This window comes from Babylonia areolata, chromosome 1, assembly GCF_041734735.1.
Source record: "Babylonia areolata isolate BAREFJ2019XMU chromosome 1, ASM4173473v1, whole genome shotgun sequence".
Lineage (NCBI taxonomy): Eukaryota > Metazoa > Mollusca > Gastropoda > Neogastropoda > Buccinidae > Babylonia > Babylonia areolata.
In genome coordinates this window covers 83606997-83630406 of record NC_134876.1, presented here as the reverse complement: position 1 = coordinate 83630406, position 23410 = coordinate 83606997, and the positions used below count along the sequence as shown (strand labels likewise).

The window sequence follows — 23410 nt, the reverse complement described above, 5'->3', positions numbered from 1 at the left end:
GCTCATTTAGATTCCCCCATACACGACCACACCCGGGTTCGTCTGTCACAGTTCCACCGTTGGCAGTCCGCAGGGAACCATTGATCTTAGATCACCAGGCGGCCACACACCAGAGGAGACCCTGGACTGCTGCTGAGTCACTTTGGTGGTGTTCAGTGGTGCCTGTTCTGATTCAACATACTTAGGACACCACCTACTAAGCCCCCTACTAATGACAATAATGTCTTAGTCGCGGAGCCAGACTGAGCGTCCCTCCCAGAGTGGAGACCGCCACCACGCCTCTCAAACAACAGGCCCCTATGAATCTGCTGACACTGAAGACATTGACAGGACTTGCCCCAAGCACAGAAGTGGAGGGGTATCGAAACCGAGGTCACCATGAGAGCAGGGCATGAAAGGCCACAGACTTTGAGACTGTTTTATTTATATTGATGATGATGAAGGAGGAGGAGGATGACGATGTTGCTATGGAGGTCCATTTTGGTTTGGGACTGCGTGACAAGGCTGTACTCTACGCTTCCTGTCATAATGATATCCCGGTGTTAACCAGACCCGAGAGATACAGACACTTGCAGTGTTGGTCAGGTAATTAGAGCAACACACCCAAAGATGCATCCTTGAAGTGGATGACACTCGACTGTGTGGTTCCAGTCTCCCCATATAAGCCAACAGCACACTCAACTCTGGTTAGGAGCTGGCTACGGGCCAAAAAACCCACCTCCGCTGAGATTCGAACCCACATCCTCCCAGCTGTCAGTCCGCGATGCTAACCACTTTGCCACGGTAGCTGGTAATCCTACACATCCTTGTGCTGAGAACTGGAGGTCCTTGTTAGATTTATGTGCATAAACGACGTGCTATAGAGCGTCACTGCTGATGAAGGTGAACAAGATGCTTTGGATTAGATACTCCATTTCATGCAGGGCAGCATGGAAGTAATTATTGAGTGGATGGCTTGATCAGTCAGTGTGCAAATGACCCTCTTATTCCACCTAAAGTGCTAAAAGAGATTAGCAGGGAGTTATCTGTACCGCTGTGTCAGCTTTTTGATAAATCACTAGAAACTGGTATACTTCCAAAAGATTGGAAAAGCGTTGAAGTAATAGCAATTTTCAAAAAAGGGTGCAAAATCAGATGCTAGTAATCATAGGCCAGTATAGTGGTGGTGGTGGTGGTGGTGTGTCCATCGAGATCGATGATGACCATCATTGTCATCCAGCTGGGGGAGGGTGGTGGTGGGGTGGGGGGGAGGATGCTCATGAATCTATCTGTGAATGCGCAGATGGCTTAATAGTCCAATCTGCGCACGAAATGTTCGCTGACAGTTGGGGCAGACAAAGACAGGCATATCATTGTCAGGGAGCTTGTTTGCCCGTGACTTTCTGGCCTGCCTCTTCTGAACAGCTGCAGCAGTCCTGTTGGCCTCGCACAACTTGGCGCCTTTGTGCACAGCAGCGCGCCATTTGTCACGGTCCACTGCAGATTCCTCCCAGGAGTCAGGGTTGATATCAAACGCTTTAAGAGAGACTTTCAGAGTATCTCTGAAGCGCTTCTTCTGACCTCCGTGTGATCTCTTCCCTTGTTGCAGCTCGCCATAGAAGAGCCTTTTGGGCAGCCGATGGTCTGGCATGCGCGCCACGTGTCCAGCCCAGCGAAGCTGGGACTGCATCAGGATGGTGAAGATGCTGGGAAGGGTGGCTTTTGCGTGCACCTCTTGTGTCTGGGGTCCTGTCTTGCCACTTGATGTTCAGTAGCTTCCTGAGGCATGTTGTGTGGAAGTGGTTCAGCTTCTTGGCATGTCGTTGGTACACTGTCCAAGTTTTGCAGGCGTACAGTAGTGTGGGGAGAACTACTGCTCTGTAGACCTTTAGTTTGGTCTCAAGACTAATGCCTCTTCTGTTCCAGACATTTGCACTGAGTCTGCCAAAAGTTGCGCTTGCTCTTGCAGTCCTGACGTTCACTTCATCGTGACAGTGTGCTGCCAAGGTATGTGAACCGCTCCACCGCACTGAGTCTCTGACCGTTGACTGTGATGTTGGGCTCAACGTAGGGTTTCCCTGGGGCTGGCTGATGGAGAACTTCAGTTTTCCTCGTGCTGATGGTAAGGCCGAAGTTCCTGCTGGCAGTGGCAAACTTGTTGACGCTGAGTTGCATGTCAGCTTCAGATCCAGCGTTGAGGGCACAATGATCAGCAAACAAAAAGTCTCTGATGATGTCTGTCATGACCTTCGTTTTTGCTTGAAGCCTTCTGAGGTTAAACAACTTGCCATCTGTTCAGTACTTCAGGCCGATTCCAACATCGCCATCTCTGAAGGCATCAGTAAGCATTGCAGAGAACATGAGGCTGAACACCGTCGGAGCCAGGACGCAGCCTTGCTTGATACCGTTTGTGACAGCAAAAGGGGCAGATGTTTCGCCATTGTCCTGGACTCGAGCCTGCATGCCTTCATGGAATTGGCTGACCAAGGAAATAAATTTCTGGTTGTCCAGAGAGGCGGATTCCAGACGATCTTCCAGCAGCTCCACAAAGGACTGTTTGATGGTGATGTTATTCAGCTTAGTGATGTTGAGCCGTTTTGGAGCCTTCTGGCCTTGGGGGCGTCTCTTGGGCTGGATTCGAATATTCAGCTTCGAGACTACAAGGCGATGGTCTGTCCAACACTCGGCGCCGCACATGGTCTTTGTTACACGTACATCTTGCCTATCCCTTTTCCTGATGATGACGTAATCGATGAGATGCCAATGCTTTGAGCGTGGGTGCATCCATGACGTCCTGTTACGGGTAGGGAGGCAGAAAACTGTTTTGGTTATCAGCAGTTCGTGCTCTGCACAAGTCTGAAGCAAAAGCAATCCATTTGGGTTGCAGTGGCCCACACCATGCTTTCCAGTCACTCCATCCCAGGAGATGTAGTCAGAGCCAACTCTAGCATTGAAGTCCCCAAGAATGATGAGCTTGTCTGCTTTAGGGATAGCAGCTTCGCCTTCACTTCATCCGGGTTGGTCATGGTTGGGGCGTAGGCACTGACAATGGTGAGGTGCTTCTGGCCAGATGCCAGTGGGAGTTTCATGGTCATAAGCCTATCGCTGACTCCCTTTGGGATTCCAGCTAGCTTGCTGACAAGTGCTGTTTTTACTGCAAAACCAACGCCAGCCTCACGTCGCTCTTCGCTTCCTCGTCCACTCCAGAAGAAGGTGTAACCAGATCCCCGTTCACAGAGCTCGCCTTCACCTGCAAGCCGAGTTTCACTCAAGGCTGCGATGTCAATGTTGTATCTGGCGAGTTCGGATGCAACTAGTGCCGTTCTCCTTTGGGGTGTGTCCGCGTTATCTCTGTCCAGGAGAGTCCTTATGTTCCAAGCACCAATGGTGAGAGGAATGATCCTTGTTTTTTTCTTTTCTTTCTTTTTGTTTCGACCGCTGATGTAGGGTCCCCGCCAGCCGCGGTATGCTGGCCAGGGTGATATGGAGCAGGCAGTTTTTAGGGCACCTTTTCTAGCCCCTTCCTCATGCCAGGGAGGCGAGCAGTGCATTCCTAAAGAGGGCTGCTCAGACACTCAGACGGCTGCCGAGCTCCATCGCTGCTCCTGTCGACGAAGAACGACCCTATGGCCTGAGCCGCCTGCGTGCAGGTCTGCGGCTGCGACTGCCAGTGTACCCACACTTGTCGTTTTGTCGCTCGCCTGTCGCCACAGGACTTGGGGGTGATGAAATGATGAAGGATGAAAGGTCATTTTGGATGACTGATGACTTGCGCGATGAGTTTGTTTAAAGTGAAGAGGAGTTGCGCAACGTCGACCTCACTCTCTCGTCCGGGTCCACCAATTTCCAGTGGCAAGACTAAGTCGAGATGACTGGAGGATGAGCACGGATGCAGTGGATGACCAAGATATCCTTTCGGTGTCTCATCTTGCTCTCTGCACTCCACAGTGCGTTGCTGTAACCGCCTTCCTCTCCGTTGAACCGATAGGTTTCTTCTGCAGATTCTGCCGGATCCAGACTTCGCATGCATGGGTAGACACACCCCGGGGGCCAACTGCGTGTGGCATGCACACAGCACAGTGGAGCTAGATGGCCGTCGGTGGCTCTCCTGAGCCGACGCCCTTTTATGGATCTCCATAAGGGTGTCTAGCCACCCGCCTCACCAGTCCCGGAAGGGAGCAGTGGGAGTGCCGGTTTAGTCGCCGGCAACCCGACCCTGAACAGGTTGTACTGGATTACAGGTTACCAGTAGCAGATCTAATGACCTGACCTGACCTCTGACCAGTATAGTAAGCTTAACCTGTATTGTATGTGACATGTGCTGTAGTCTGTTATAAGAGATGCCATCGCAGAATATTTTACTGATAATGATTTATATGCAGAATGTCAGCATGGTTTCAGAAAAAGACGTCCATGTATAACTCAGCGACTAGTTATGGAAGACCTTACCAGCTTAATGGATGATATCCACCATAGGATGCTGGGGGGTCTTTCAGTATAAATAGCATCCCGGAATTCTGGAAATTCTGTGCTAGAAATTTCCTCTTTTCTGTCACTCTCTTTGGTTCAGCCTTTTTTCTATCTTCACTGTTGTCTCCTTTTGCAGCCTTCCCAGTCCATTCCCATTTCTTTTTTCAAGCAAGCCTTGACACTTTTCTCTTTTCCGCTGTCTGTGATATACTGTCTTTGCTGTTTTGCTCTGGCGATAAGGTAGTGAGATGTAGACACTGGGATGGGCACTAGCTGCCCATTCTGCAGTGTTATTTGCCTATATGGCCTTTTTTATGTATTTTTTATTTGGCTTTGAAGTAATGTTTTTTTTCCTTTTTTTTTTTTTTTTTTTTTTTTTTTTTTGCAATCTGGGGATGATAAATTAAGCGGAATGGCTGGCGTCCTCAGCATGGTCGAGTCTTATTTGCCACAAGGGGCTAAATGGTTGGGATACTGTGTCATGAACTGTTTTGTGGGTTTGTCAGTGTTTTTTTTGTAGATGTGATTGTTTTGTGTTCATGCGGTTGAGCATTTATGTGGTTTGACAGTCCTGATATTGCCCTGTGCAGTCGGCTGGACTATAAGCAACAAGAATAATGGATGATAATTAAGCAGTTGATATTGTTGATTTTGATTTCAAGAAGGCGTTCAATTCTGTCCCGCATAAACAACTATTGATAAAACTCCAGTGTTATGGTATCCAGGGTGGTGTATTTCAGTGGATAAGGATCTTTTTGCATGGTGGTTCACAAAGGGTATGTGTGGGTGAATATATATCAAATAAAATTGACGTTCTCAGTGGCATCCCACAAGGCAGTATTCTGGGTCCCATCCTATTTATAATATTTATTAATTATCTGTCAGATAAAAATTAATGATCTGTCAGATAAAATCCAAAGCATGTATAAGGTATTTGCTGATGACACACATATCTGCAATAAAGCAGCTGATAATAATGTCCTTCAAAAAGATATAAAGATGTTGCATTGCCCCTGTGCAAGAATGGTCAGATACATGGAACCTCTGCTTTAACGTATCAAAATGTAAGGTTATGCTCACTGGCAAACAAAACCCTGGTTATGACTACACTATGATTATGAATATATTGGTAATCATGTTAAAACTGTAGAGGCATGTAAAGAGGAAAAAAGACCTAGGAGTGACGTTTGATGGCAAAGTTTCCTTTGCGCCTCACATTCAGAGAATTATAAATAAAGCTAACCAAATGATTGGACTTAAAAGAGTTTCTACTTCATCTTTTAAAGATAAGGTTACTCTTTTGAAATTATATAACTTTAAAAGGCTTTTGTTAGACCTCATTTGGAATATGGGAATGTTGAAATATCAATCAATAGTTATTGAAAATATTCAGATTATAGCTCCTAAAATGTTGAAGGAATGCCAGAATATGACATTTGGAGGAAGATTAAAATATTTGAATTTGCACTCTCTGAAGGGACGAAGGATTAGGGGAGATTTGGTACAGACTTGCAAAATTATTAATAACAGTGAGGACATTGATAATAACAAATTTTTTACTCTTCGCCAATCAGCATAACAAGAAATTTCGAAGGAAAAATATTTGTTCAACCATTTTGCACTAACAAAAGAAAATATAACTTTTCTATTTGTGTTGTTAACAGGTGGAACTCACTACCACATTCAGTTAAATTTGCAAAAGATACTAATAGATTAAAGAACTTTGTGGACTACAATCCAAAATTTGGTAATGTTTTATAAATTTGATGAATAATTGCTTTGATATATCTAAGATGAAGCATGCAATGCAAACCAAAAAGATACTAATACAAAGAGGGGACGTTTTCTGGCTGCGAGGCCCAAAGGCAAAAATGCCAGATAGTACTACATTGGATTGTTCTGTTCCTTCCATGCATAGAGTCGAGTGTATAATATTGTGTGGGTGGTTTGACTGGCCAGTACGAAAAAGATCTTTTGAGTGGTTCAAGTCAGTACAGACAGGATGGAGGTCTTAATTTTGTGTCCTGGCTAGATCGGTGAGTATGAAAATGACCATTTGGGTTGTAATTTCTAGTACAATAATTTGGGGAAAATAATATTGTGTGTGTGGTAAGACCAGTCAGTTTGAAAATGACCCATTGGATTCTTCTTTTCCATGCAGACAGCATAAAGGTCACAGTAGTGTGGGTGGTTAGACAGGTCAGTATGAAAATGACCCAGTCTAGCCATGGCCAGTGAACTGCTTGATGCTGTACTTTGTTGCACGTGTCGTGCTGCTACCACGCCTGGCATTGCCATGATAATGACGGGACTGAATCTTTCACAGCCGTCCCCGTCTGTCACATCGCTGAGATTTGCTTTGTGTTGACGTGTTTGGTCTCGTGGACTGTCTCTCTTTCTCGTGTCTGTGCATTGCCCTGTAGCACTCCAACAGAAGAGAGAGAGATGGGGGGGAGTGGCTGAGTGAGCCAGCCAGCCAGCCACACACCGCCAGGCTTTGGCTGTGACAACGCACTGCCGTGTGATGGGGCCAACTTGCCTGCCTTCCATGTGGCAATCCACCACCACTCTATATCGCTCGGCTGCCTACAACTCTCATTCATTATGACGAGCAGTGGCCGCCTCGCAACACGGACACGGTGTTAATATTTTTCTGTGTGCTGTTGTCAGCCAGTCCACCACCTTATTTTCTGGCCTCTGGATAACGGTTTTGATCGGCGTCTTGTGAATAGACAGGACAGTACCTAGGCAGATTAGCAGGGGGCTGAAGGCTTGTGCCGTTGGAGAGGTGACACAGTCCCCTGGTCATGTCACAGCTGCCGTGGCTGAGTGCTCCTCAGATCTCGCAAGCCTTCGCTACGTACCTACCATATGGTAGCACTCTGCTGCATCTTGAGCCGCTTGTCCACTCGGCCATCGAGACACTTTGCATCTGCCTGTCGAAGCCAGATTTCTGCCTTGGCTAGTCATTGCCCAGGGTTCCAATCCCGCTCAATTTACTTTGCTTAGGCTGTTGGAAACGGGGTTGTCCACCTGCGTGCTTGTTCACATGCTGCCTGGCGATGTCTACTACTATTCGGCCAACTCATGCGTTCTGTGCGTCAAGAGAGGCCAGCTGAAAAAGGTAAATCTGTTTTTGATGTTATAGTGTTTGACTGCCAGGATCAGTGGTGTGTTTAGGTGCGAAGATATGGTGGTGGTGTAACAGACTTGGCAATGATTTGGAAGTTGAGAAAAGCCTTGTCGTTGAGAACATATTTGGTGGTGTATCCCACCCACACACTGAAAGTGAGGGAGACATTTTTGAAATGTGTGTGTTGCAGGGTTGGTGGTCACTTAAATAATAAAAACGAAAGTGCTTGACTGGATTGAGATTAGCCCTAATTTGAAACAGTGCTAGAGAAAGTAAGAAAAAGCACTGACAGAGCAAAGTCAGAGAAATTCATGAACATATGCTTTTATTTTAGTGATTTATCTTGTAAAATTACTTGTCTTTTAAATCAGTCTGTTATGTTGCTGTTGGGTATGAAAGTTGCTTTTAATGTCAACATACCTATTCACCTGGGTACTTGTGTCTGTACAGTCACTATATACTTCCAAGTAGAAAACTTCACGTTTGAAGCACTCATTGCATTGGCATTTTACACATCCTTTAAACACAGTCTTCTGTCCCTCTGTGATTAATCCCATCTCAGCATCTGCCTTCAACACTTAGCAGTCATGTTAAAATTGAAGTACAACATGTGAGCACAGTTTTAGCTTTAAGTTTGTTGATGCCTCTTTTGCCTTTGTTTGCATTGTGTTAAAGTGTATTGTTGAACATTAAAATATTATTCAATCCAACCCAATGTTAACATAGTCATTTGTGGCAAAAGCCCAATCAGTTAATATGTTCATCTCTAGTGAGTTGTTTTCCTGCACAGAAGACTTGAGAAACATTGATAAGAATCTGTTGTTGATAGACAGTAATATCTGCTGACCATTTGACCCATGGCTACACTGTGATGTGAACATGTATGCAAGACAGGCTATGGGGTTGGCTTTTGTTGGTGTTAATTGGGTTGGTCTCCATACAGTGATACAGTGAATGGTTGACAGATGGTTGCAAACCTTATACTGTTATATTTTGATTCATTGCCAAGCAAGAGTGATGTTTGCTCATGTATATAAGTCATAATATATATGACTTAGTTATACCAGTGATCTGGTTTCCATTCACTTAATAAAAACATTTCCACCACTTTCTTTTCCTTTGTTTTTTTAACATGTTGCAGTTTTTTCCTTCTCTTTTTTTTAATTTTTTTAATTTTTTTTTTTACAATTTGTCATTCCTGAGAAGCTCAACTGCTCAGTGTAACAGTATTTTCTTATTTTTTAAAAACAGAATCTTCCGGGACCTTCCTTGTTTTCAATAGTAAGGTATGCAGCCCAAAGTTGAAAAGCTATAACTTACTGGTAACAGTAAACTTTTCTTTTCCTTTATTTGGCAGTGTTATTCTTGATATATGTTTATACATTCCCCATTTGCTGCCAGCTCCTTTATTTTATACTATACAATTTTTCTGTTGATGTTACAGTACCGTTGGGTCTCCAGCAATGTGCTAAATCTGTTGAAAAGACAGTCAGGAATCTGATCAGGTGCTATTAAGATTACCTTTCTCATTGATTGTTACATGACGGTGTAATTCTAATCAGGTGTATGTAGTTGGGTGTATATCCCAAATGAAACGTAGGTTAGACCAGATATTTGTGATTGATGGTAGCAATGAGTTAAGGATATAATTTCACAAATCAGAACTACATAGACCTTGCCACTTTTGTCAGCTCAAATGAAGTTGTAATCATGTGATTACAGGTTTATCAGTGACACATTTGTTTTGTTCTTGTACAGGCGCAGGCATCTAAGAACTGCAACTAACAAATTCTGATATGTTTTAAATTGTTACTGTTATTCTGTTATACTTAATGTGTATTATTATTTTAAGTTGACTTTAGGGGTTTTCTTAGAAACAGTGCTGAATATTAGTGGCAGTTTGTGGTATTGGACAAGATTGACAGTAGAGCAATTTCAGTTGATTTTCTCCCTCCTGGAGATGCTGTGGGTCTTCCGGTATAAATAGCATCCTTGCCCTCTGGAAATTCTTTGCTAGAAATTTCCTCATTACTATTAATATTACTGAATTAACTCTCTTTATTCCTGCCTTTTTTTCTTCCTTCACTGCTGTATCCTTTTTCTGCCTCCTCAGTCCATTTCCCCAACGGCCTTTCATTTTGGAGCAAGCCTTGACACTTTTTTCTCTTTTTCTGCAGACTGTGCTCCTTTGGTCTGGTGATTAGGTAGTGAAATTGTAAACACTGGGTTGGGCACTAGCTGTCCATTCTGCAGTGTTATTTGCCAGTATGGCCTTTTTATGTATTTTTCGTTGTGCTTTGAAGTATTGTTTTTTCCTCTTTTTTTTAAATTTTATTTTTACAATTTGTTTTGTATTCTGGGGGTGAATGAAGTGGAATGGCTGACGTCCTCATCATGGCCTTATTTGCCCTTAGGAGCTAAATGGTTAAGAATAAGATAATGTGTCATGAACTCTTTTTTAGGTTTATCATAATGTTTTTGTGTGTGGATGTTACAGTTTTGTGTTTAACGAGATTGAACAATTGTGTAGTTGGCAGTCCTGACATGGCCCTGTGCTGTCGGCTGGACTATAAGCAACAGTTATAATGATATATATATATTCTCTGAAACATTACAAGGTTTGAAATACAGTTGAATGGATTAAAAAAAACAACACACTATAAATAAATTATAAAGCAAGCAGAAACTGATGAGGCCTTAACAATTTATTTACATTATTTTGCCTCTTTAATATCATAGCAACAGCAAGAATGAATTTTTTTTTTTTTTAAGTTTTTTCCTCAGAATCTTTGTCGTAAGTAGTAGAGTCCAGAAAAAACACTTTTTCAAGGCCAGAGATACACTTTTTCAAATGAAGTCAGTCTTGTTCAGATTCTGGTAGATGATTGTAAGTATGGGCTGTACTGTGACCATGTGTTGTCACCATGGACAGAAACCGGCCTTGAATGGAGTTCTGTTTTAACAAGAAAGTGATATAACACAGTACAGTGGAGTATAGTACAGTACGCTCACATTTAGATCTGATGTCATGCAGCTTGTGTTCAGTACATCACATTACAGAGCCATACATATGGACAAAGTGAAAATAAAGGGGCGGAGCTGTAAAATGGAGGAGGCAGGGAAATTGATAAAGTTTCATCTGTTATCTGCACTATTAGACATCAATAATCCATTATCAACAGTAGTTTTGGGTGTTCAGAAAGTAAAGATCCATTGCACTTGGGTTCTGTGCTCAGGTGGCAACAGATGTTGCACTGCAGTCAAAGTTGCCATAGATTGTTGGGAATGTAAGCACAGTGGTGATGTTTTTGACAGCCTGTTACCTGTATTGCAGCAGGAGTTTGTATTAGATCAGCAGGTTTTTGCTTATATATGTGTGTGTGTGTGTCTGTCTGTCTGTCTGTCTGTGTGTGTTGTTTAGTGATAGTTATTACTATTGTATCAAGTAGATTATTATTCTTTGTTATTATTTCCACTATAGGGTACCTTCAGTGCAGCAGTGCTGCCTGTCAACAAGAAGAAAAATCAAACTTGATTAGACCGTATTTCTACTGCAAGAGTTGTGTACAAACATTAGAAAACCTCTTTCCTCACACACATGCTTCACACATGCATGCTGACACACATATTGAACCCCCCCACACACACACACCCCCCCCCCTACCCCCCACTCACACACACACAGAGGTAAGGAGGATAGCAAGCCGGGAATGTAATATGCATTGTTTCATTTTAGTTCCTTTTGTGTTTTCATTTTGTTGTTGCAGTTGTTTATGAAAATGCAGATTCAAGTTGATGATCAGATTTTCTGAGAGAAAGACAGCAAAGAGATCGGTGGTATAATCATGAGTGCATATTCTCCCCTTTTATGTTATTGTTAGATTTACAAAATTTGAGGAGAATTGCCGGGTTGATAAAGGACGGGGGAAAGAACCAACAGGAATGAGTAATTACTGAAATTCCATCACGTCTCAGGGCTGGGTATTATTTTCTTTGTCATTCATTGACGCACAGCATTGATATTTTTCCTTGTCAGTCTGCATTGACCCTGCCGTCCGCCCAAATGCCACGTTTGATTTTTCACCATGTTGATGAACAAGTCAGCGTGTAAAAGACACATGACCGCCACTTTTTTTTCCCCATGCGAGTGACGAGACTGACGTTTTACAACATTTGATATTGTTCTTGCATAGTTGAATTGTATTTGTGGGTTGATAAACGGACTTCCTGCAGCAAGCAGACAGTGTTGGAATGGGAGGGGTGTGGGGGGAGGGGAGAAAAAGAAAGGTGCATTCATAGGAAACCGTTGCCATGAGCCCGTGGGCACATGAAAGGATTTTACCCTAAGTATACAACACGCAAATAATTCATATTGAAAGTTTGTGCCGTTTCTATCCATCCGGCCCTTCAGCTGCTCGTGCAGTGGGGCCCGTTTTTTTTTTTGGAAACAAAAGCCGTTTCCGACAACCATCGCTTTCCGTTTAGCTTCTGACATCGTGTCATCCCTCGCTCACGCTTTTCCTTCTTTATCCCCTCTCGGCCCCTGTCGCCCTTTCTTCCCACTCTTGCTCTTTCCCAATGTAAGGTTGCATTTCGTTTTGAGCACTTTTTTGTTGTTGTTGTTGTCTCTTGGACAGTACAGTGTTTTAACAGGTTGAAGGTGACCGTGGTGATGACAGCTACAGGCGAGGTGGTTATTCTTTAATACTGTTTGTGTGTGTGTGTGTGTGTGCACTTGGATATTCAGTCAGTTCCCAGATTAAAATTTATTTGTTTATTTTTTGTTATTGCAGGTTTTTATTTTACAGCAGCTTGCAGGCAAATTCATTAACTTTTTGGCCGGTTCAAAGCCAGTGTTGTTCATCATTAACAATATTTTTTAAGTAATTACTTTTTTATTGTTGCTGATAGGGATAGTATTCCATCACGGCATCAGAGTGGCATGAGTCTCTCTCACACTGCCAATAATGTGTGTTCTAATCATCACAGTCCCAGTGCCAACAGTGCGCATGGACTACCAGTATGAGTGTTAGGGTGACTTAGAAGCCACCCGCCAGCAGAGACACCAAATTGCACTGCAGCTAAACAATTTGCTTAGTTTCTTTGACAGTGGTATCTGTTTTGCTTTCAGTATGTGCAGCACTCATTCAAGCTGCTGCAGATACTGAGCTCCCAACTAATGACTATGATTGCTTTTTCATGAAGCTTGGTACATTTTCTTGTTAACAGAACTTTTGCGACCAGCTTTTCAGTCTTCCTGTTGTCCATTATCATGGTTTTGACAAGTGGGTGAGGAGACGAGAGTTGTAGAGTAGGGGCGGGGGTAGTAGAAAGAGAAACATGTGAGACTGCTGTGTCAGCTGATGAGGCAAGGCTTGAATCTGTTGATAATCACAATAGGGAGGTGAGAGATGATGTTTTTGGATTACAGTTGATTTCTACTGTTGATGATACAGATTTGGCAGCTGTACTTTTTCACAGGTTGTTTCGAAAAGACAAAAGGGAAGTAAGTACACTGCATTTGGTTTGGGTGTAGGGAAAAACACAGTGATGCTTAGGTTTTGTTGCTTGCATTCAATGTAGGGGAAGTGCTATTGTGTGGAAAGTACAGTACAGTCAGGGAGAACACAGTGACAGACTGACACGAACACTGTGACACAGAGGTTTTACTTGGCCTTCAATTTGAGAGGAAGTGTGAGTGGCAAGGGCAACAGGAAAATATTGTATGTGTATACACAAATAATTGATTCAGATACTCCCACCACTGTTACCCGTAATGGTGGTGTTTGCTGGTCTAAAAGGTTTTTATGTATGCTGATCTGAGCACAGTGCACACATTTAGATAGAGATGCAGGGGAGGGAAGTGGAAGAGAATGAAAAATGATTTATTATTACTATTTTAATCAAAGGGAAGAAATGGTGTTTGTAAGTTAATTTGGAGGAAATGATTCAGACAGTATGCAGCTTCAGATTGTTCATCCTTGAAGGAAATGAAGCTACTGATAGATTCCCCCTCCACAGTTTGTGTGTGTGTGTGTGTGTGTGTGATAAACTCATGTCAACACTCTTTATGTGTTTCTTCATAAAATTAAGAGCACTGTACAGTTTCCTCCTTGGAGCGCTCTCTCCTTTCACTTTCAGTCTCCTCCTTTCACTTTCAGAGTATTGTGCTTTTTATGTTGACAGGTACAGAAACCAGGAACGGGCCTGAACCCTTACGCAGATGCATTTTTCTGTTCTAAAACTCTTACAACACCAGCAGAAAAGAGTTGGGAACCAGGAGAAGGTATGTTGGCAAGTCCGTTATTTATAATATTGATAGACCTGTGTAACTCATAACTGTTGACATAGTAGTTACCATTTGTCATTTTGTGTAATTTTGATACTTGCAGACAAAAATTGTAAATTTAGCATTGGTCAACAGGCTGCAGTGTTGAAAGCTTTCAAGAGAGAGTAGACCTGTAATCAGTTTAGTAGTACCTGTGGATGACGAGCCTTGTCCATGTAAATGTAAATGGACATTATGTTCTCTGCACCTTGGCAAGTTGTGTCATTTATTGTAAAAGCATATTTAGTGTGAAAAATATGATACCCTGTTTGTCTTATGTATGCAACTTACATGCAGTGCAATTACACACTTAGCACTTGGAATATATGATTTCAGTATTTATCTCCTTATACTTTTCACTACTTTTCACTTCTGATTTAATTGAATAAGGAATGATTTTGTATTAAAAAAAATAAAAAGAGAGAGAGAGAGAGAAAGAAAGAAAAAGAAAGAAACTGTCATTGAAAGTACTTGACAGTGACCAATTGAAAAGTTTCTTGTATAGTTGTAAAATGTGACAGACTGGCTGGCTGTGCACAATCATGAATGCCTGCATGCACCCAAACACCAACATGCATACATGCATTTATATACATATGTGGACAGACATTAAACTGAGGACATAATAACAAATAATTATATCCGTCAGCCTGCCTACCTCCCATGCTCTCCATCTGTCTTTTTTTTGTCTAACTGTGAATTTTCAGGCCCTCAGTCTGCCTTACCGGCCCATGGTTGCACAGGTGTGCACATATTACCTCGTTTCATAAAGAGGGAACATGTGTAAGTTCCCTCCCTCCACCCCTCCCAAAATGCACCTCTCCCCCCACCACCCGTTTTTCCCTCTGAAGGGAGATGTGAAAAAGGACAAGGATTTACAGCTGTACTGTGGACTGGTGTGGGTTTCTGTGTACATACATATTCATGAGAGTGATGAAAGCTGTGAAGTGGGCCCTCGGGTGCCAGTTTGAACCAGTCTGTCTTACTATTCAATTTCTGGAAGGAGATGGGGTCATGCCAGTGGTGGATCCCCAGGCCTACCTTTGTCACCTGGAGAAGTGCTGGGTCATCATGCCTGCTCTTTTAATTGGTTCCTGCATCAATGTGGGGGAGGGGTGTTGAGGGGGGATGGGTGGAGTCCCTGGTGTCTCAAGTGTTGCTGCACGTGCTGCTGTTGTGTTGGGCTATTGGTATCTATTGGGCAGTATGAGGAAAGGCTATCTGCTGTTCTGTTAAGCGAAGAGTCTGTGAGTGTATTGCATTGTGGAAAGTGGGTCATGTATTTTTTTTGTTATTCTTGACTTTGTCTTTTTTGCTATTCTTTGTGTGTAAAAGTAGCATTTTTGTAATGTACTTACCCTGTTTCAGTTGGGTATGTGGGTCGGTGGGTTAGGGTGGAGGGAATGGCATTTTCTCATCAATTGCACCAAACTCAGAAGAATGGTAGGTTTCTGGTATGTACTGAAAAAACCTATCCAGCCATCGCCATTGTGAAAGTACTGTCCCAGATGAAAGTCATATATCTCAACATTTCAGCTATAATTTTAATGTAATATTTGAAAGTAAATTAACTATTTTCTCAGAGCCAATCATAGATTATGTCTATTGCTTTCTGCATTGGTGAACGTACATGGACTGACGTTTTCTTGCACCCTTATTTTAATAATTGAAATATATCTCTCTTGGAATACTCCATGCAATGAATGCAAAGCTCCTGTTGCCTTTATTTTTCCATCCTGGATGGGCTTTGTGTAAAAGTAGGGAAGCAGTCGAGTCACAAGTAGCACATTGGCAAACAAAACGCATGAAAGCAAAACAAATGACAGTTGACAAGAGTAGTTGGCATTGAGATCTTCCTTTAGAATTATGTGTGCTTTGGCAGTAGGCACACACTAAAACAATAGGTGGCTGATTTTTGACATATGATCTTTCATCAGTCATGTCCACTAAGATGAGAGATGGCATTGTATTATTCCCTGTCAGCACAGTTATACATGTGAACAGTCTTTGTTGTATAATTGGTCAAAAGTAAGACCCAGAACATGTCTAAAGATCAGTAAGTTGATGTCCATATTATGCTTTGATTTGGTGAGGGTGTGAATGGGGAAAATGAGATTGGGGAGGTGTGGATGCTGAATCAGTGTGTAAGCAGCATGATGGTGATAATGTTTTAACTTTAAAAAAAGAAAGAAAAAAAGAAGTTTCTTTTGTATGATGAAAAACAAGCGAACTTTACCTAGTTTGAACAAGCATGTTAAAATATAGTCTTATTGGTCTAAAAAGTATACTTTAATACTGTTAGAAAACTGCTGTTCAGTGTATTAACATGGATTAGATTTATGCATTTTGAGCATTCAGATACTGCTTCTCCTACAACACCATAAACACACACACACAAACATGCACACTCTCTCTCTCTCTCTCGCTCACACACACACACACACACACACACACACACACACAGACGCACATACTCACTCCTTGCCTGACTCTCTCCCTCTGCAGCATATGTGTGTAATTTGTATTCTGTAAAGAACTTCCTTATTTCAAATCTGATATGTGTGCACACCTCTTGTGAGTGCAGTTGCATATGTTTGTACATAAAACATTCAGTGTTGTGTTAATTGTAACATTTAGAAAATCTCTGTGAATGATTTTCAGAATTTCTGACCAATGGGGACTTGAGTGTTCAAGATGAAGTGGGGGGTGGGTTCTCCTCCGGAGACTCTCCGGTGTCTGACAGCCCCCCTGCCCCCACTCTGGACGGGAGCTTGGAGGCGGGGGCAGGGGCCCCACCCCCTGAGTTTGTCCCTGACTCCCTAGTGGGCACCATGGCTCCCATGCCCCTGGTCCTGGGAACAGAGGCAGACAGTCCTCTGGTTGGGGAGGACCTAGCAGAAAGCTTGGACCAGACTGGGGAGAGTGTCCCCCCGTTGGACATGGCTATGGTGGTCAACACTGTCACCATCCCTAATGGGCTAGGTGAGTACCTCTTGCCATGGTTGTCTGTGTGTGTAAGTGAGAGAATCAGAAAAAGAATTACCGTAAGCCGTACAGACAGCTTGGCGCGTTTCGTCACATGCCACCTTGTTTTTCGGTCTTCTCCAGTGGAACAACATCCTGTTTTCTTCGTCCTGCTGTTGAAACTGAATGTGCTGATGTTGTGGAATGTTCTCTCTCTCATTCCAAGATGGGAGAAAGAGGCGTGACATCAAATTGGTGCTGCTTTTTTTTATGGACTGACATTTACTTGTCTGTAGTTTGATTGTTTAGGTTGAATGATCCTGGCTTATTTAAGGTTTAAAAAACCTGTTTATTTATCTATTTATTTTTTGTTTGTTACAGTGTGAAATCTCATTTGAAAACTAAAATCAGACATCAAAAGAAAAAAAACAACCAAGCAGATGAATTTGTGCAGCCTTTTTTGATTGTTATTGTTCTTGTTTATAATGTTTTGAAAAACATTTGAAAAAGACTTTTGAAAAGTGATAGCAGAATTGTGTATGTTTTGAGAAAAATTGTTTTTTGAATATTTTTAAATAGAGATTTATTGTAAATTGGATATCTGAACAGTTGATTATGTTCACTTGTTTTTTTTTTACTGTTGTTCTTTGTCATTTTTGTTATTCTAATCACCCCCCAATTGTTTTTTTCTTTAACAGAACTGTTGCTCACTTGTTATACACTTGTTTTCATACATGATATTGTTCAAAGTAGTGTTAATTAGAAAACAAACTGTTCTGTGTAATAGGTAATACACTGTATAAATGTATTAACACAAATAAAAGATAATAATAAATAATGCCTATATTTGTTTGTTCCCGTCTTTCTCTGGAATGAAAAAAATGTTTGCAGAGTTATTAATTTCTCTCCCCATATTTTTTTGTTCAGGTGATACAACTTATTATCAGAGATGTTTGCTGGTGACACCAGTGATACTTTTAAATACAGACACTGGTGCCCACTGTCATTTGGAAGAACATGAGAATGAGGAATTACTGAGCCCTGTCACAGAATCACCTGTATTTGATTCTGGTCTCTATGATAGATCATCATTAGGTGACCCTTCAGTTGGTGTTTCTCATATGAGCACCGAAAAGGCAATGGTAGATACTGTTGTCCCCACACACGAAGAATGCTACACCCATGCGGACACAGCTCAAGGTAAAGTGTTCAGTGTGATAGAATTCTGACAGATGTGTTTAACATAATTATAAATATGTGTTTGTATGTTTTTGTGTGTGTGCGTGTGTGTGTGTGTGTATTTCTTATACAGGGAAACAGGCATCAAAAGTTGTGAAGTGTAAGAGTTGCTGCAGTCAGAAAAGGAGAAATGAAGTCTGCAAAATAACAGGCTTGCCTTTTCCCCTAACTGTCCTTTTTTATGTTAAATTTTTAAAGATTTTTTTAACAACAGAAAACACTTATTTACATTTGGTATAAGGTGATAAATATCCGTCTTTTCAGTCAGAAATGTTGTTAAAAGTTTCAATTCTAAATTTTTATTTCAAAAAGTGCCTGATCGAAAACAATTTTCAGATAATGAAAAATAAAAGTGATACATATAAATAAAACATATATTTATCTTATGTATTTGAATTTTTTGTTTATTTATTCATTTGTTTATTTTAAATGTATGTTAAAAAGAAGGTATGAAGTAAAGAGAGAACTGTTGTTTATTTGCACTTGTTTTCCTGCAGTGTTGTACTGTATATGTTTTTTTTTTACTGATAAAAAAATGTCTGTTCTAATATAATAATCCATAGATTATCAGTTCTTTAAAAACAACCACCACCAAACAACTAAAACTGCTTTGTTATATTTTTCATTTGTTCATAGACAGAAAAATGTTAACAGTTCAAGTGATTTATTTTTTCTCTACTGTTTTTGTCCAGGTACTTTGTCACAATTTCGCAAGCGAGTATTGTATGTTATATATGAAGAGAACGAGGAAGAAGACACAGAAGAGGAGAGTGATGCGGCTCTGGAGTTACCTGCAGAGTCTGATAAATCTGTTCACACTTCTGGCATGGATCAGTTTGCGGATGCTAATGGATCTTTTTTAAATCCATTAGCATCTGCTTATGTTCCTGTCATGGATCCAGTAACAGTGTCTGCAGAGGACATGGTAGACAGTGCCACTTCTGATGGCATGAGACTGGTTTTGGGTCCATTAGCTGACCCAGGAGTAGGTGTTACTGATACTGGCACTGAACAGACAGTGGTAGACACTGCTGTCCTCACTCTTGAAGAATGCTACACCCATGTGGACACAGCTCAAGGTAAAGTGTTCAGTGTGATAGAATTCTGGCGGATGTGCTTGACATAGTAATGTATGTGTGTGTGTGTGTGTGTGTGTGTTTCTTACATTTATTTTTTTTAACTCTCTTTTACTGTTAAAATAAAGTCTGTTCTATGTAACAATCCATAGAATATCAATTCTTTAAAAACAACTAGTGAGTCCACCAAAGAACAAAAACTGCTTTGTTGCATTTTGCATCTTTTCATAGAATGAAAAATGTTAACAGTTCAAGTGATTTTTTTTTTCTCCCCATTTTTGTCCAGGTTTTTTGTCACAATTTTCCAAGCGGTTGTTGTATGTGATATATGAAGAGAATGAGGAAAGTCAGGAAGAAGACACTGAAGAGGAGAGTGATGCGGCTCCAGAGTTACCTGCAGAGTCTGATAATTCTGTTCACACTTCTGGCGTGGATCAGTTTGCGGATGCTAATGGATCTGTTTTAAATCCGTTAGCATCTACTTATGTTCCTGTCATGGATCCAGCAACAGTCTCTGCAGAGGACATGGCAGACAGTGCCACCTCTGATGGCATGAGTCTGTCGGTGGTTACAGTAGCCAGCCCATTAGTAGGTGCTAGTTCCTCTAGCATCATGCAGGCCATGGTAGAGACTTTTGTCACTTACTGGAACACCATGTATGTAAATTGTAATAGAAGGGTACTCTCTTCCATATAGACCTGAAGAAGGTAAAATGTGAAGACTGATAGAATTCTTAAAGATGTGCTTGACATGATGATAATGAATGTGTGTGCATGTTTCTTGTATATACGTTTCACCCATCTGGCTTTTGAACACATGCAGACACACATTTTTCTTAACAAAAAATGAAAATTAAACCGGATTCGCAAGCTGGTTGTTGAGCACCATTTTTCTTTCTCTCTCTCTCCTTTTTTTTCTTAAACAGGTGCGTTTATCTATGGATTTAAAAAAAAATTGAAATAATATATTGGTGACCTGTAAATTTCACATTTGTAAGATATAAGTATGTTTGTGTTAAGCGTTTTATGTTCATGTGAAGAACCTGTATTAGAGAATGGGAGCGATGCAAATGTGTATCATTATTGTTTTTAGTTCTAAAGATTTTTCAGGTTTGCTCACTTTTTCTCCTTATCAGTGACCACCTTTTCTTCTTGCATAGTATGTCAGAGAGAGAGAGCAGCACAGCGTTTTGTTTTCTCTTTTCTGCCTCTGAAAATGCTGATGGTGTAACCGTTTCTTTTCAAGATGGGATTAAGGGACATCAAGCCAATGTTGCTTGTTTTAAAGGAGTGTAAGTTATATGTCGGTTGTTGAAATTGAATGACCCTAGTTTGGTTTAGATTGGAAAAAAAACAACAATCTTTCTTACACATTCTACAAGAAAGACCGAAAGAATGATGAAAGAACTTGTATGTTGTTTCATAGGTGAATGGTTTGAACGAGTGATGTCAAAGTATATGGTGAAAATAATCTGTGTGTGCGTGCGTGGGTGCTTGCGTGTGTGCGCGCGCGCGCGCGCGTGTTTGTGTGAGAGAGAGAGAGAGAGAGAGACTATTGATGTCTTAGAAAATGAAAATCTGTGAAAATCTTAGCAAAATTGAAATCTTTGAAAATAATGGAAAACCAGCATCATTGCTGCATTCAGAAACGTTGGAATGAAGTTGGCAACATCACAGGCTTGCTTTTTGCCTAAACTGGAATTTTTTTTAAAAACATGTTTACTCACATGAACACAGACTGAAACAATGGCCAGCTGTGTCACAGCTTCTCTTATTGAACAAAGCAGTGCAAGTTAAAGTCATGAAGAAAATAGCGAGGTGTATTTGTGGAAGCCATCAATCAGAATGGGCAAAGGACATATAGCTGATTTTCTTTTGGTACAAAATAATAACCAAAAACCATTCCAGTCTTATGGGTTTAATGAATAACAGTAAGCAGACATTAAAGGATGAAGTTGTGTAAGTTATGTCTTAAGTATTTGGTAGGCTGGAAGCATTGCTCTTCTTTGAACGAACATTTGCCATATTGTTGTGAATAGATATTGTTGTGCACCATAAATATGCATTTGGTGTCATATACTGTACCATGTCAAACTGATGCAAACTAGGCCTATGGTTTGAGATATGCATTTTCTCTCTGCTGTTGAGATGAGGTATGAGGTAAATGTCAATCATTTCAGTGTAAAATGTTTATAAAGATGTCCACTGTGAAATGAGTAAATGTGTATTTGCCTGACTGAAAATGTTTTTGTTTTTGTGTTGTTGTTTTTTAGATAAAGAAAACATCTGTGGTATATTAATACAAATAAAACAGATGTTTTATAGATACATATATTTTTAATTGTTTTTATTCATTGGAATGAGAGAAGTATATTATAAAGAAACTCTGAAGTCATGATAGAACTGGTGGTATATTTTTTACACTTGTTTTCCTCCAATATCATGTTGCTCTGTACATTTTTCACAAAGGAACAATCTACAAATTGTTTGTTCCAAGTACATGTAATTATCCATTGAATATATTTTTAAAGAAAAAAAACCCCAAACACTAAAAGTGCTGTGTTATACTTTGTATCTGCTGAAAGAAACAGAAAATGTTAACAACATGAATAATTTTTCTTCCCATTTTTGTTCAGGTACTGATGCTCATGATCCCAGGCGTTTTTTGCCTGTGAGACTTGAAAGTAAAGAAGAGATGTGGGCTGCAGCCCCAGAGTTATCAGCAGATTCTGATTATACTTGGATGGGTCAACTGTCAGAAATTCACACTTCTGACATGGATCAATTCGCAGGTGTTAATGGGTCTGTTCTAAATCCCTTAGCGCCTGCTTATGATCCTGTCATGGATCCTGCTGCAGGCAATGCTGAGGACATTAGTTCTGACTGCATTAGTCTGTATGATCCAGCAGCTGACCCATCAGTAGGTGGCAGTGATTCTAGCACCAAACAAGCAATGGTAGACACTGCCGTCTCAGAATTAAATACCACATGTGAAGAGTGGTACCATGATATGGATGCAGCTGAGAAAGGTAAAGTGTTAGAATTGATAGAACTGTGACCTATGTGTTAGACAATAATAATGAAATGTGGGTGGGTGTGGTGTATGTACACATACGCACATAAACAATTTTTCCTATTGAAAAAAGAAAAGATAAAAAGAACACCTAAGTTGCAATCAGGAATGGGGGCATTTTTTCCCCTCTCTTCTTTACAATCTTTTTTCTTGGTGCTTCTACGTTGTCATTTGTTTATTATTATTTAAAAAAATTATTTTGTTGTTGTTGTTAAATATAAATATTGCAGCATTGAGATGTGCATGTGAGTATTATGTCATTTTTTCACATGAAGCACAGTGAGCTCACACAGAGAATGGGATACTTGATCTGATCTGGTTTAGGTCAGAAAGAAAATCCTATTACTTATACATATTACAGGAAAGAAAAACTGAATGATTGAACCCAGATTTTCTTTTATAGTTGAATGGTTTTACCCATTGAAGTTCAGTATGAAGGATTAAATTATTCATATGTTTGTGCATAAGTGTTTATATTAGATCAATAGATGTCTTAGAAAGTGAAAGGGAAAAGTAATAGGAAATCAGCATCAGAACTTGCGAAGTGAGAAAACTGCTGCAGTTCAGAAAAGGGGGAATGCCGTCTGCAAAATCATAGGCTTGTCATTTTCTCTGAACTGAAATTTTTTTGATAATACACTTGAGCACATGTGTACAGATTGGAACAGTACTAACCAGCTAAGGCAGTGCTTCTCTTCTTGAACAAAACAGTGCAATTTAAAATTGTGAGACCTGATTTTATTATGAGGAAGGTTAGAACTGGCAAAGGACATCCTGCTGATTTTCTTCTGGTAGGCATGAAGAAAAAAAAAGTGTTCCGTAGAGGGTATATCGCTTATGAGAATGAATCACTTTGTGAAACAAACAAAGAAGATACGTTTTCTTGTGTGAGTAATGTCTTTATTTGGCAGTTAGGAAACATTGTTCTTGTTCAGATGGATGTTTGCTGTTCTGCGCCAAATAGATTTTAAAATATATTTATGCTATAATCGTGTGTGCACTGTGAATCAGCATTTTCTCTCTGCAGTTCAGATGATGTATAAGTCAAGATATTTATGGTAAATGTTTTCGCAATAAAAATGTTAATGAAAAATTCTGTAATTTTTGTAGGAAGTTTGTTTACAGGATCAAAATGATTTGTAGGTGATG

At 40.7% G+C, this 23410-nt stretch overlaps 1 protein-coding gene across 2 annotated transcripts in view; it reads left to right on the top strand.

Moving 5' to 3' along the window:
• The window catches only part of LOC143288523 (uncharacterized), a 55835-nt gene that overhangs the window by 9657 nt on the left and 22768 nt on the right, over window positions 1-23410 (top strand). Inside the window, exons 1-3 of one of the 2 annotated variants that reach the window (XM_076597109.1) lie at window positions 7075-7573; window positions 13769-13868; window positions 16572-16892. In XM_076597109.1, the coding sequence (XP_076453224.1) occupies window positions 7499-7573; window positions 13769-13868; window positions 16572-16892 (496 nt within the window). In that variant the 5' untranslated portion in view covers window positions 7075-7498. Of the gene's footprint in view, window positions 1-7074; window positions 7574-13768; window positions 13869-16571; window positions 16893-23410 lie in introns of those variants that run through there. The other variant, XM_076597118.1, reaches the window with a different exon arrangement.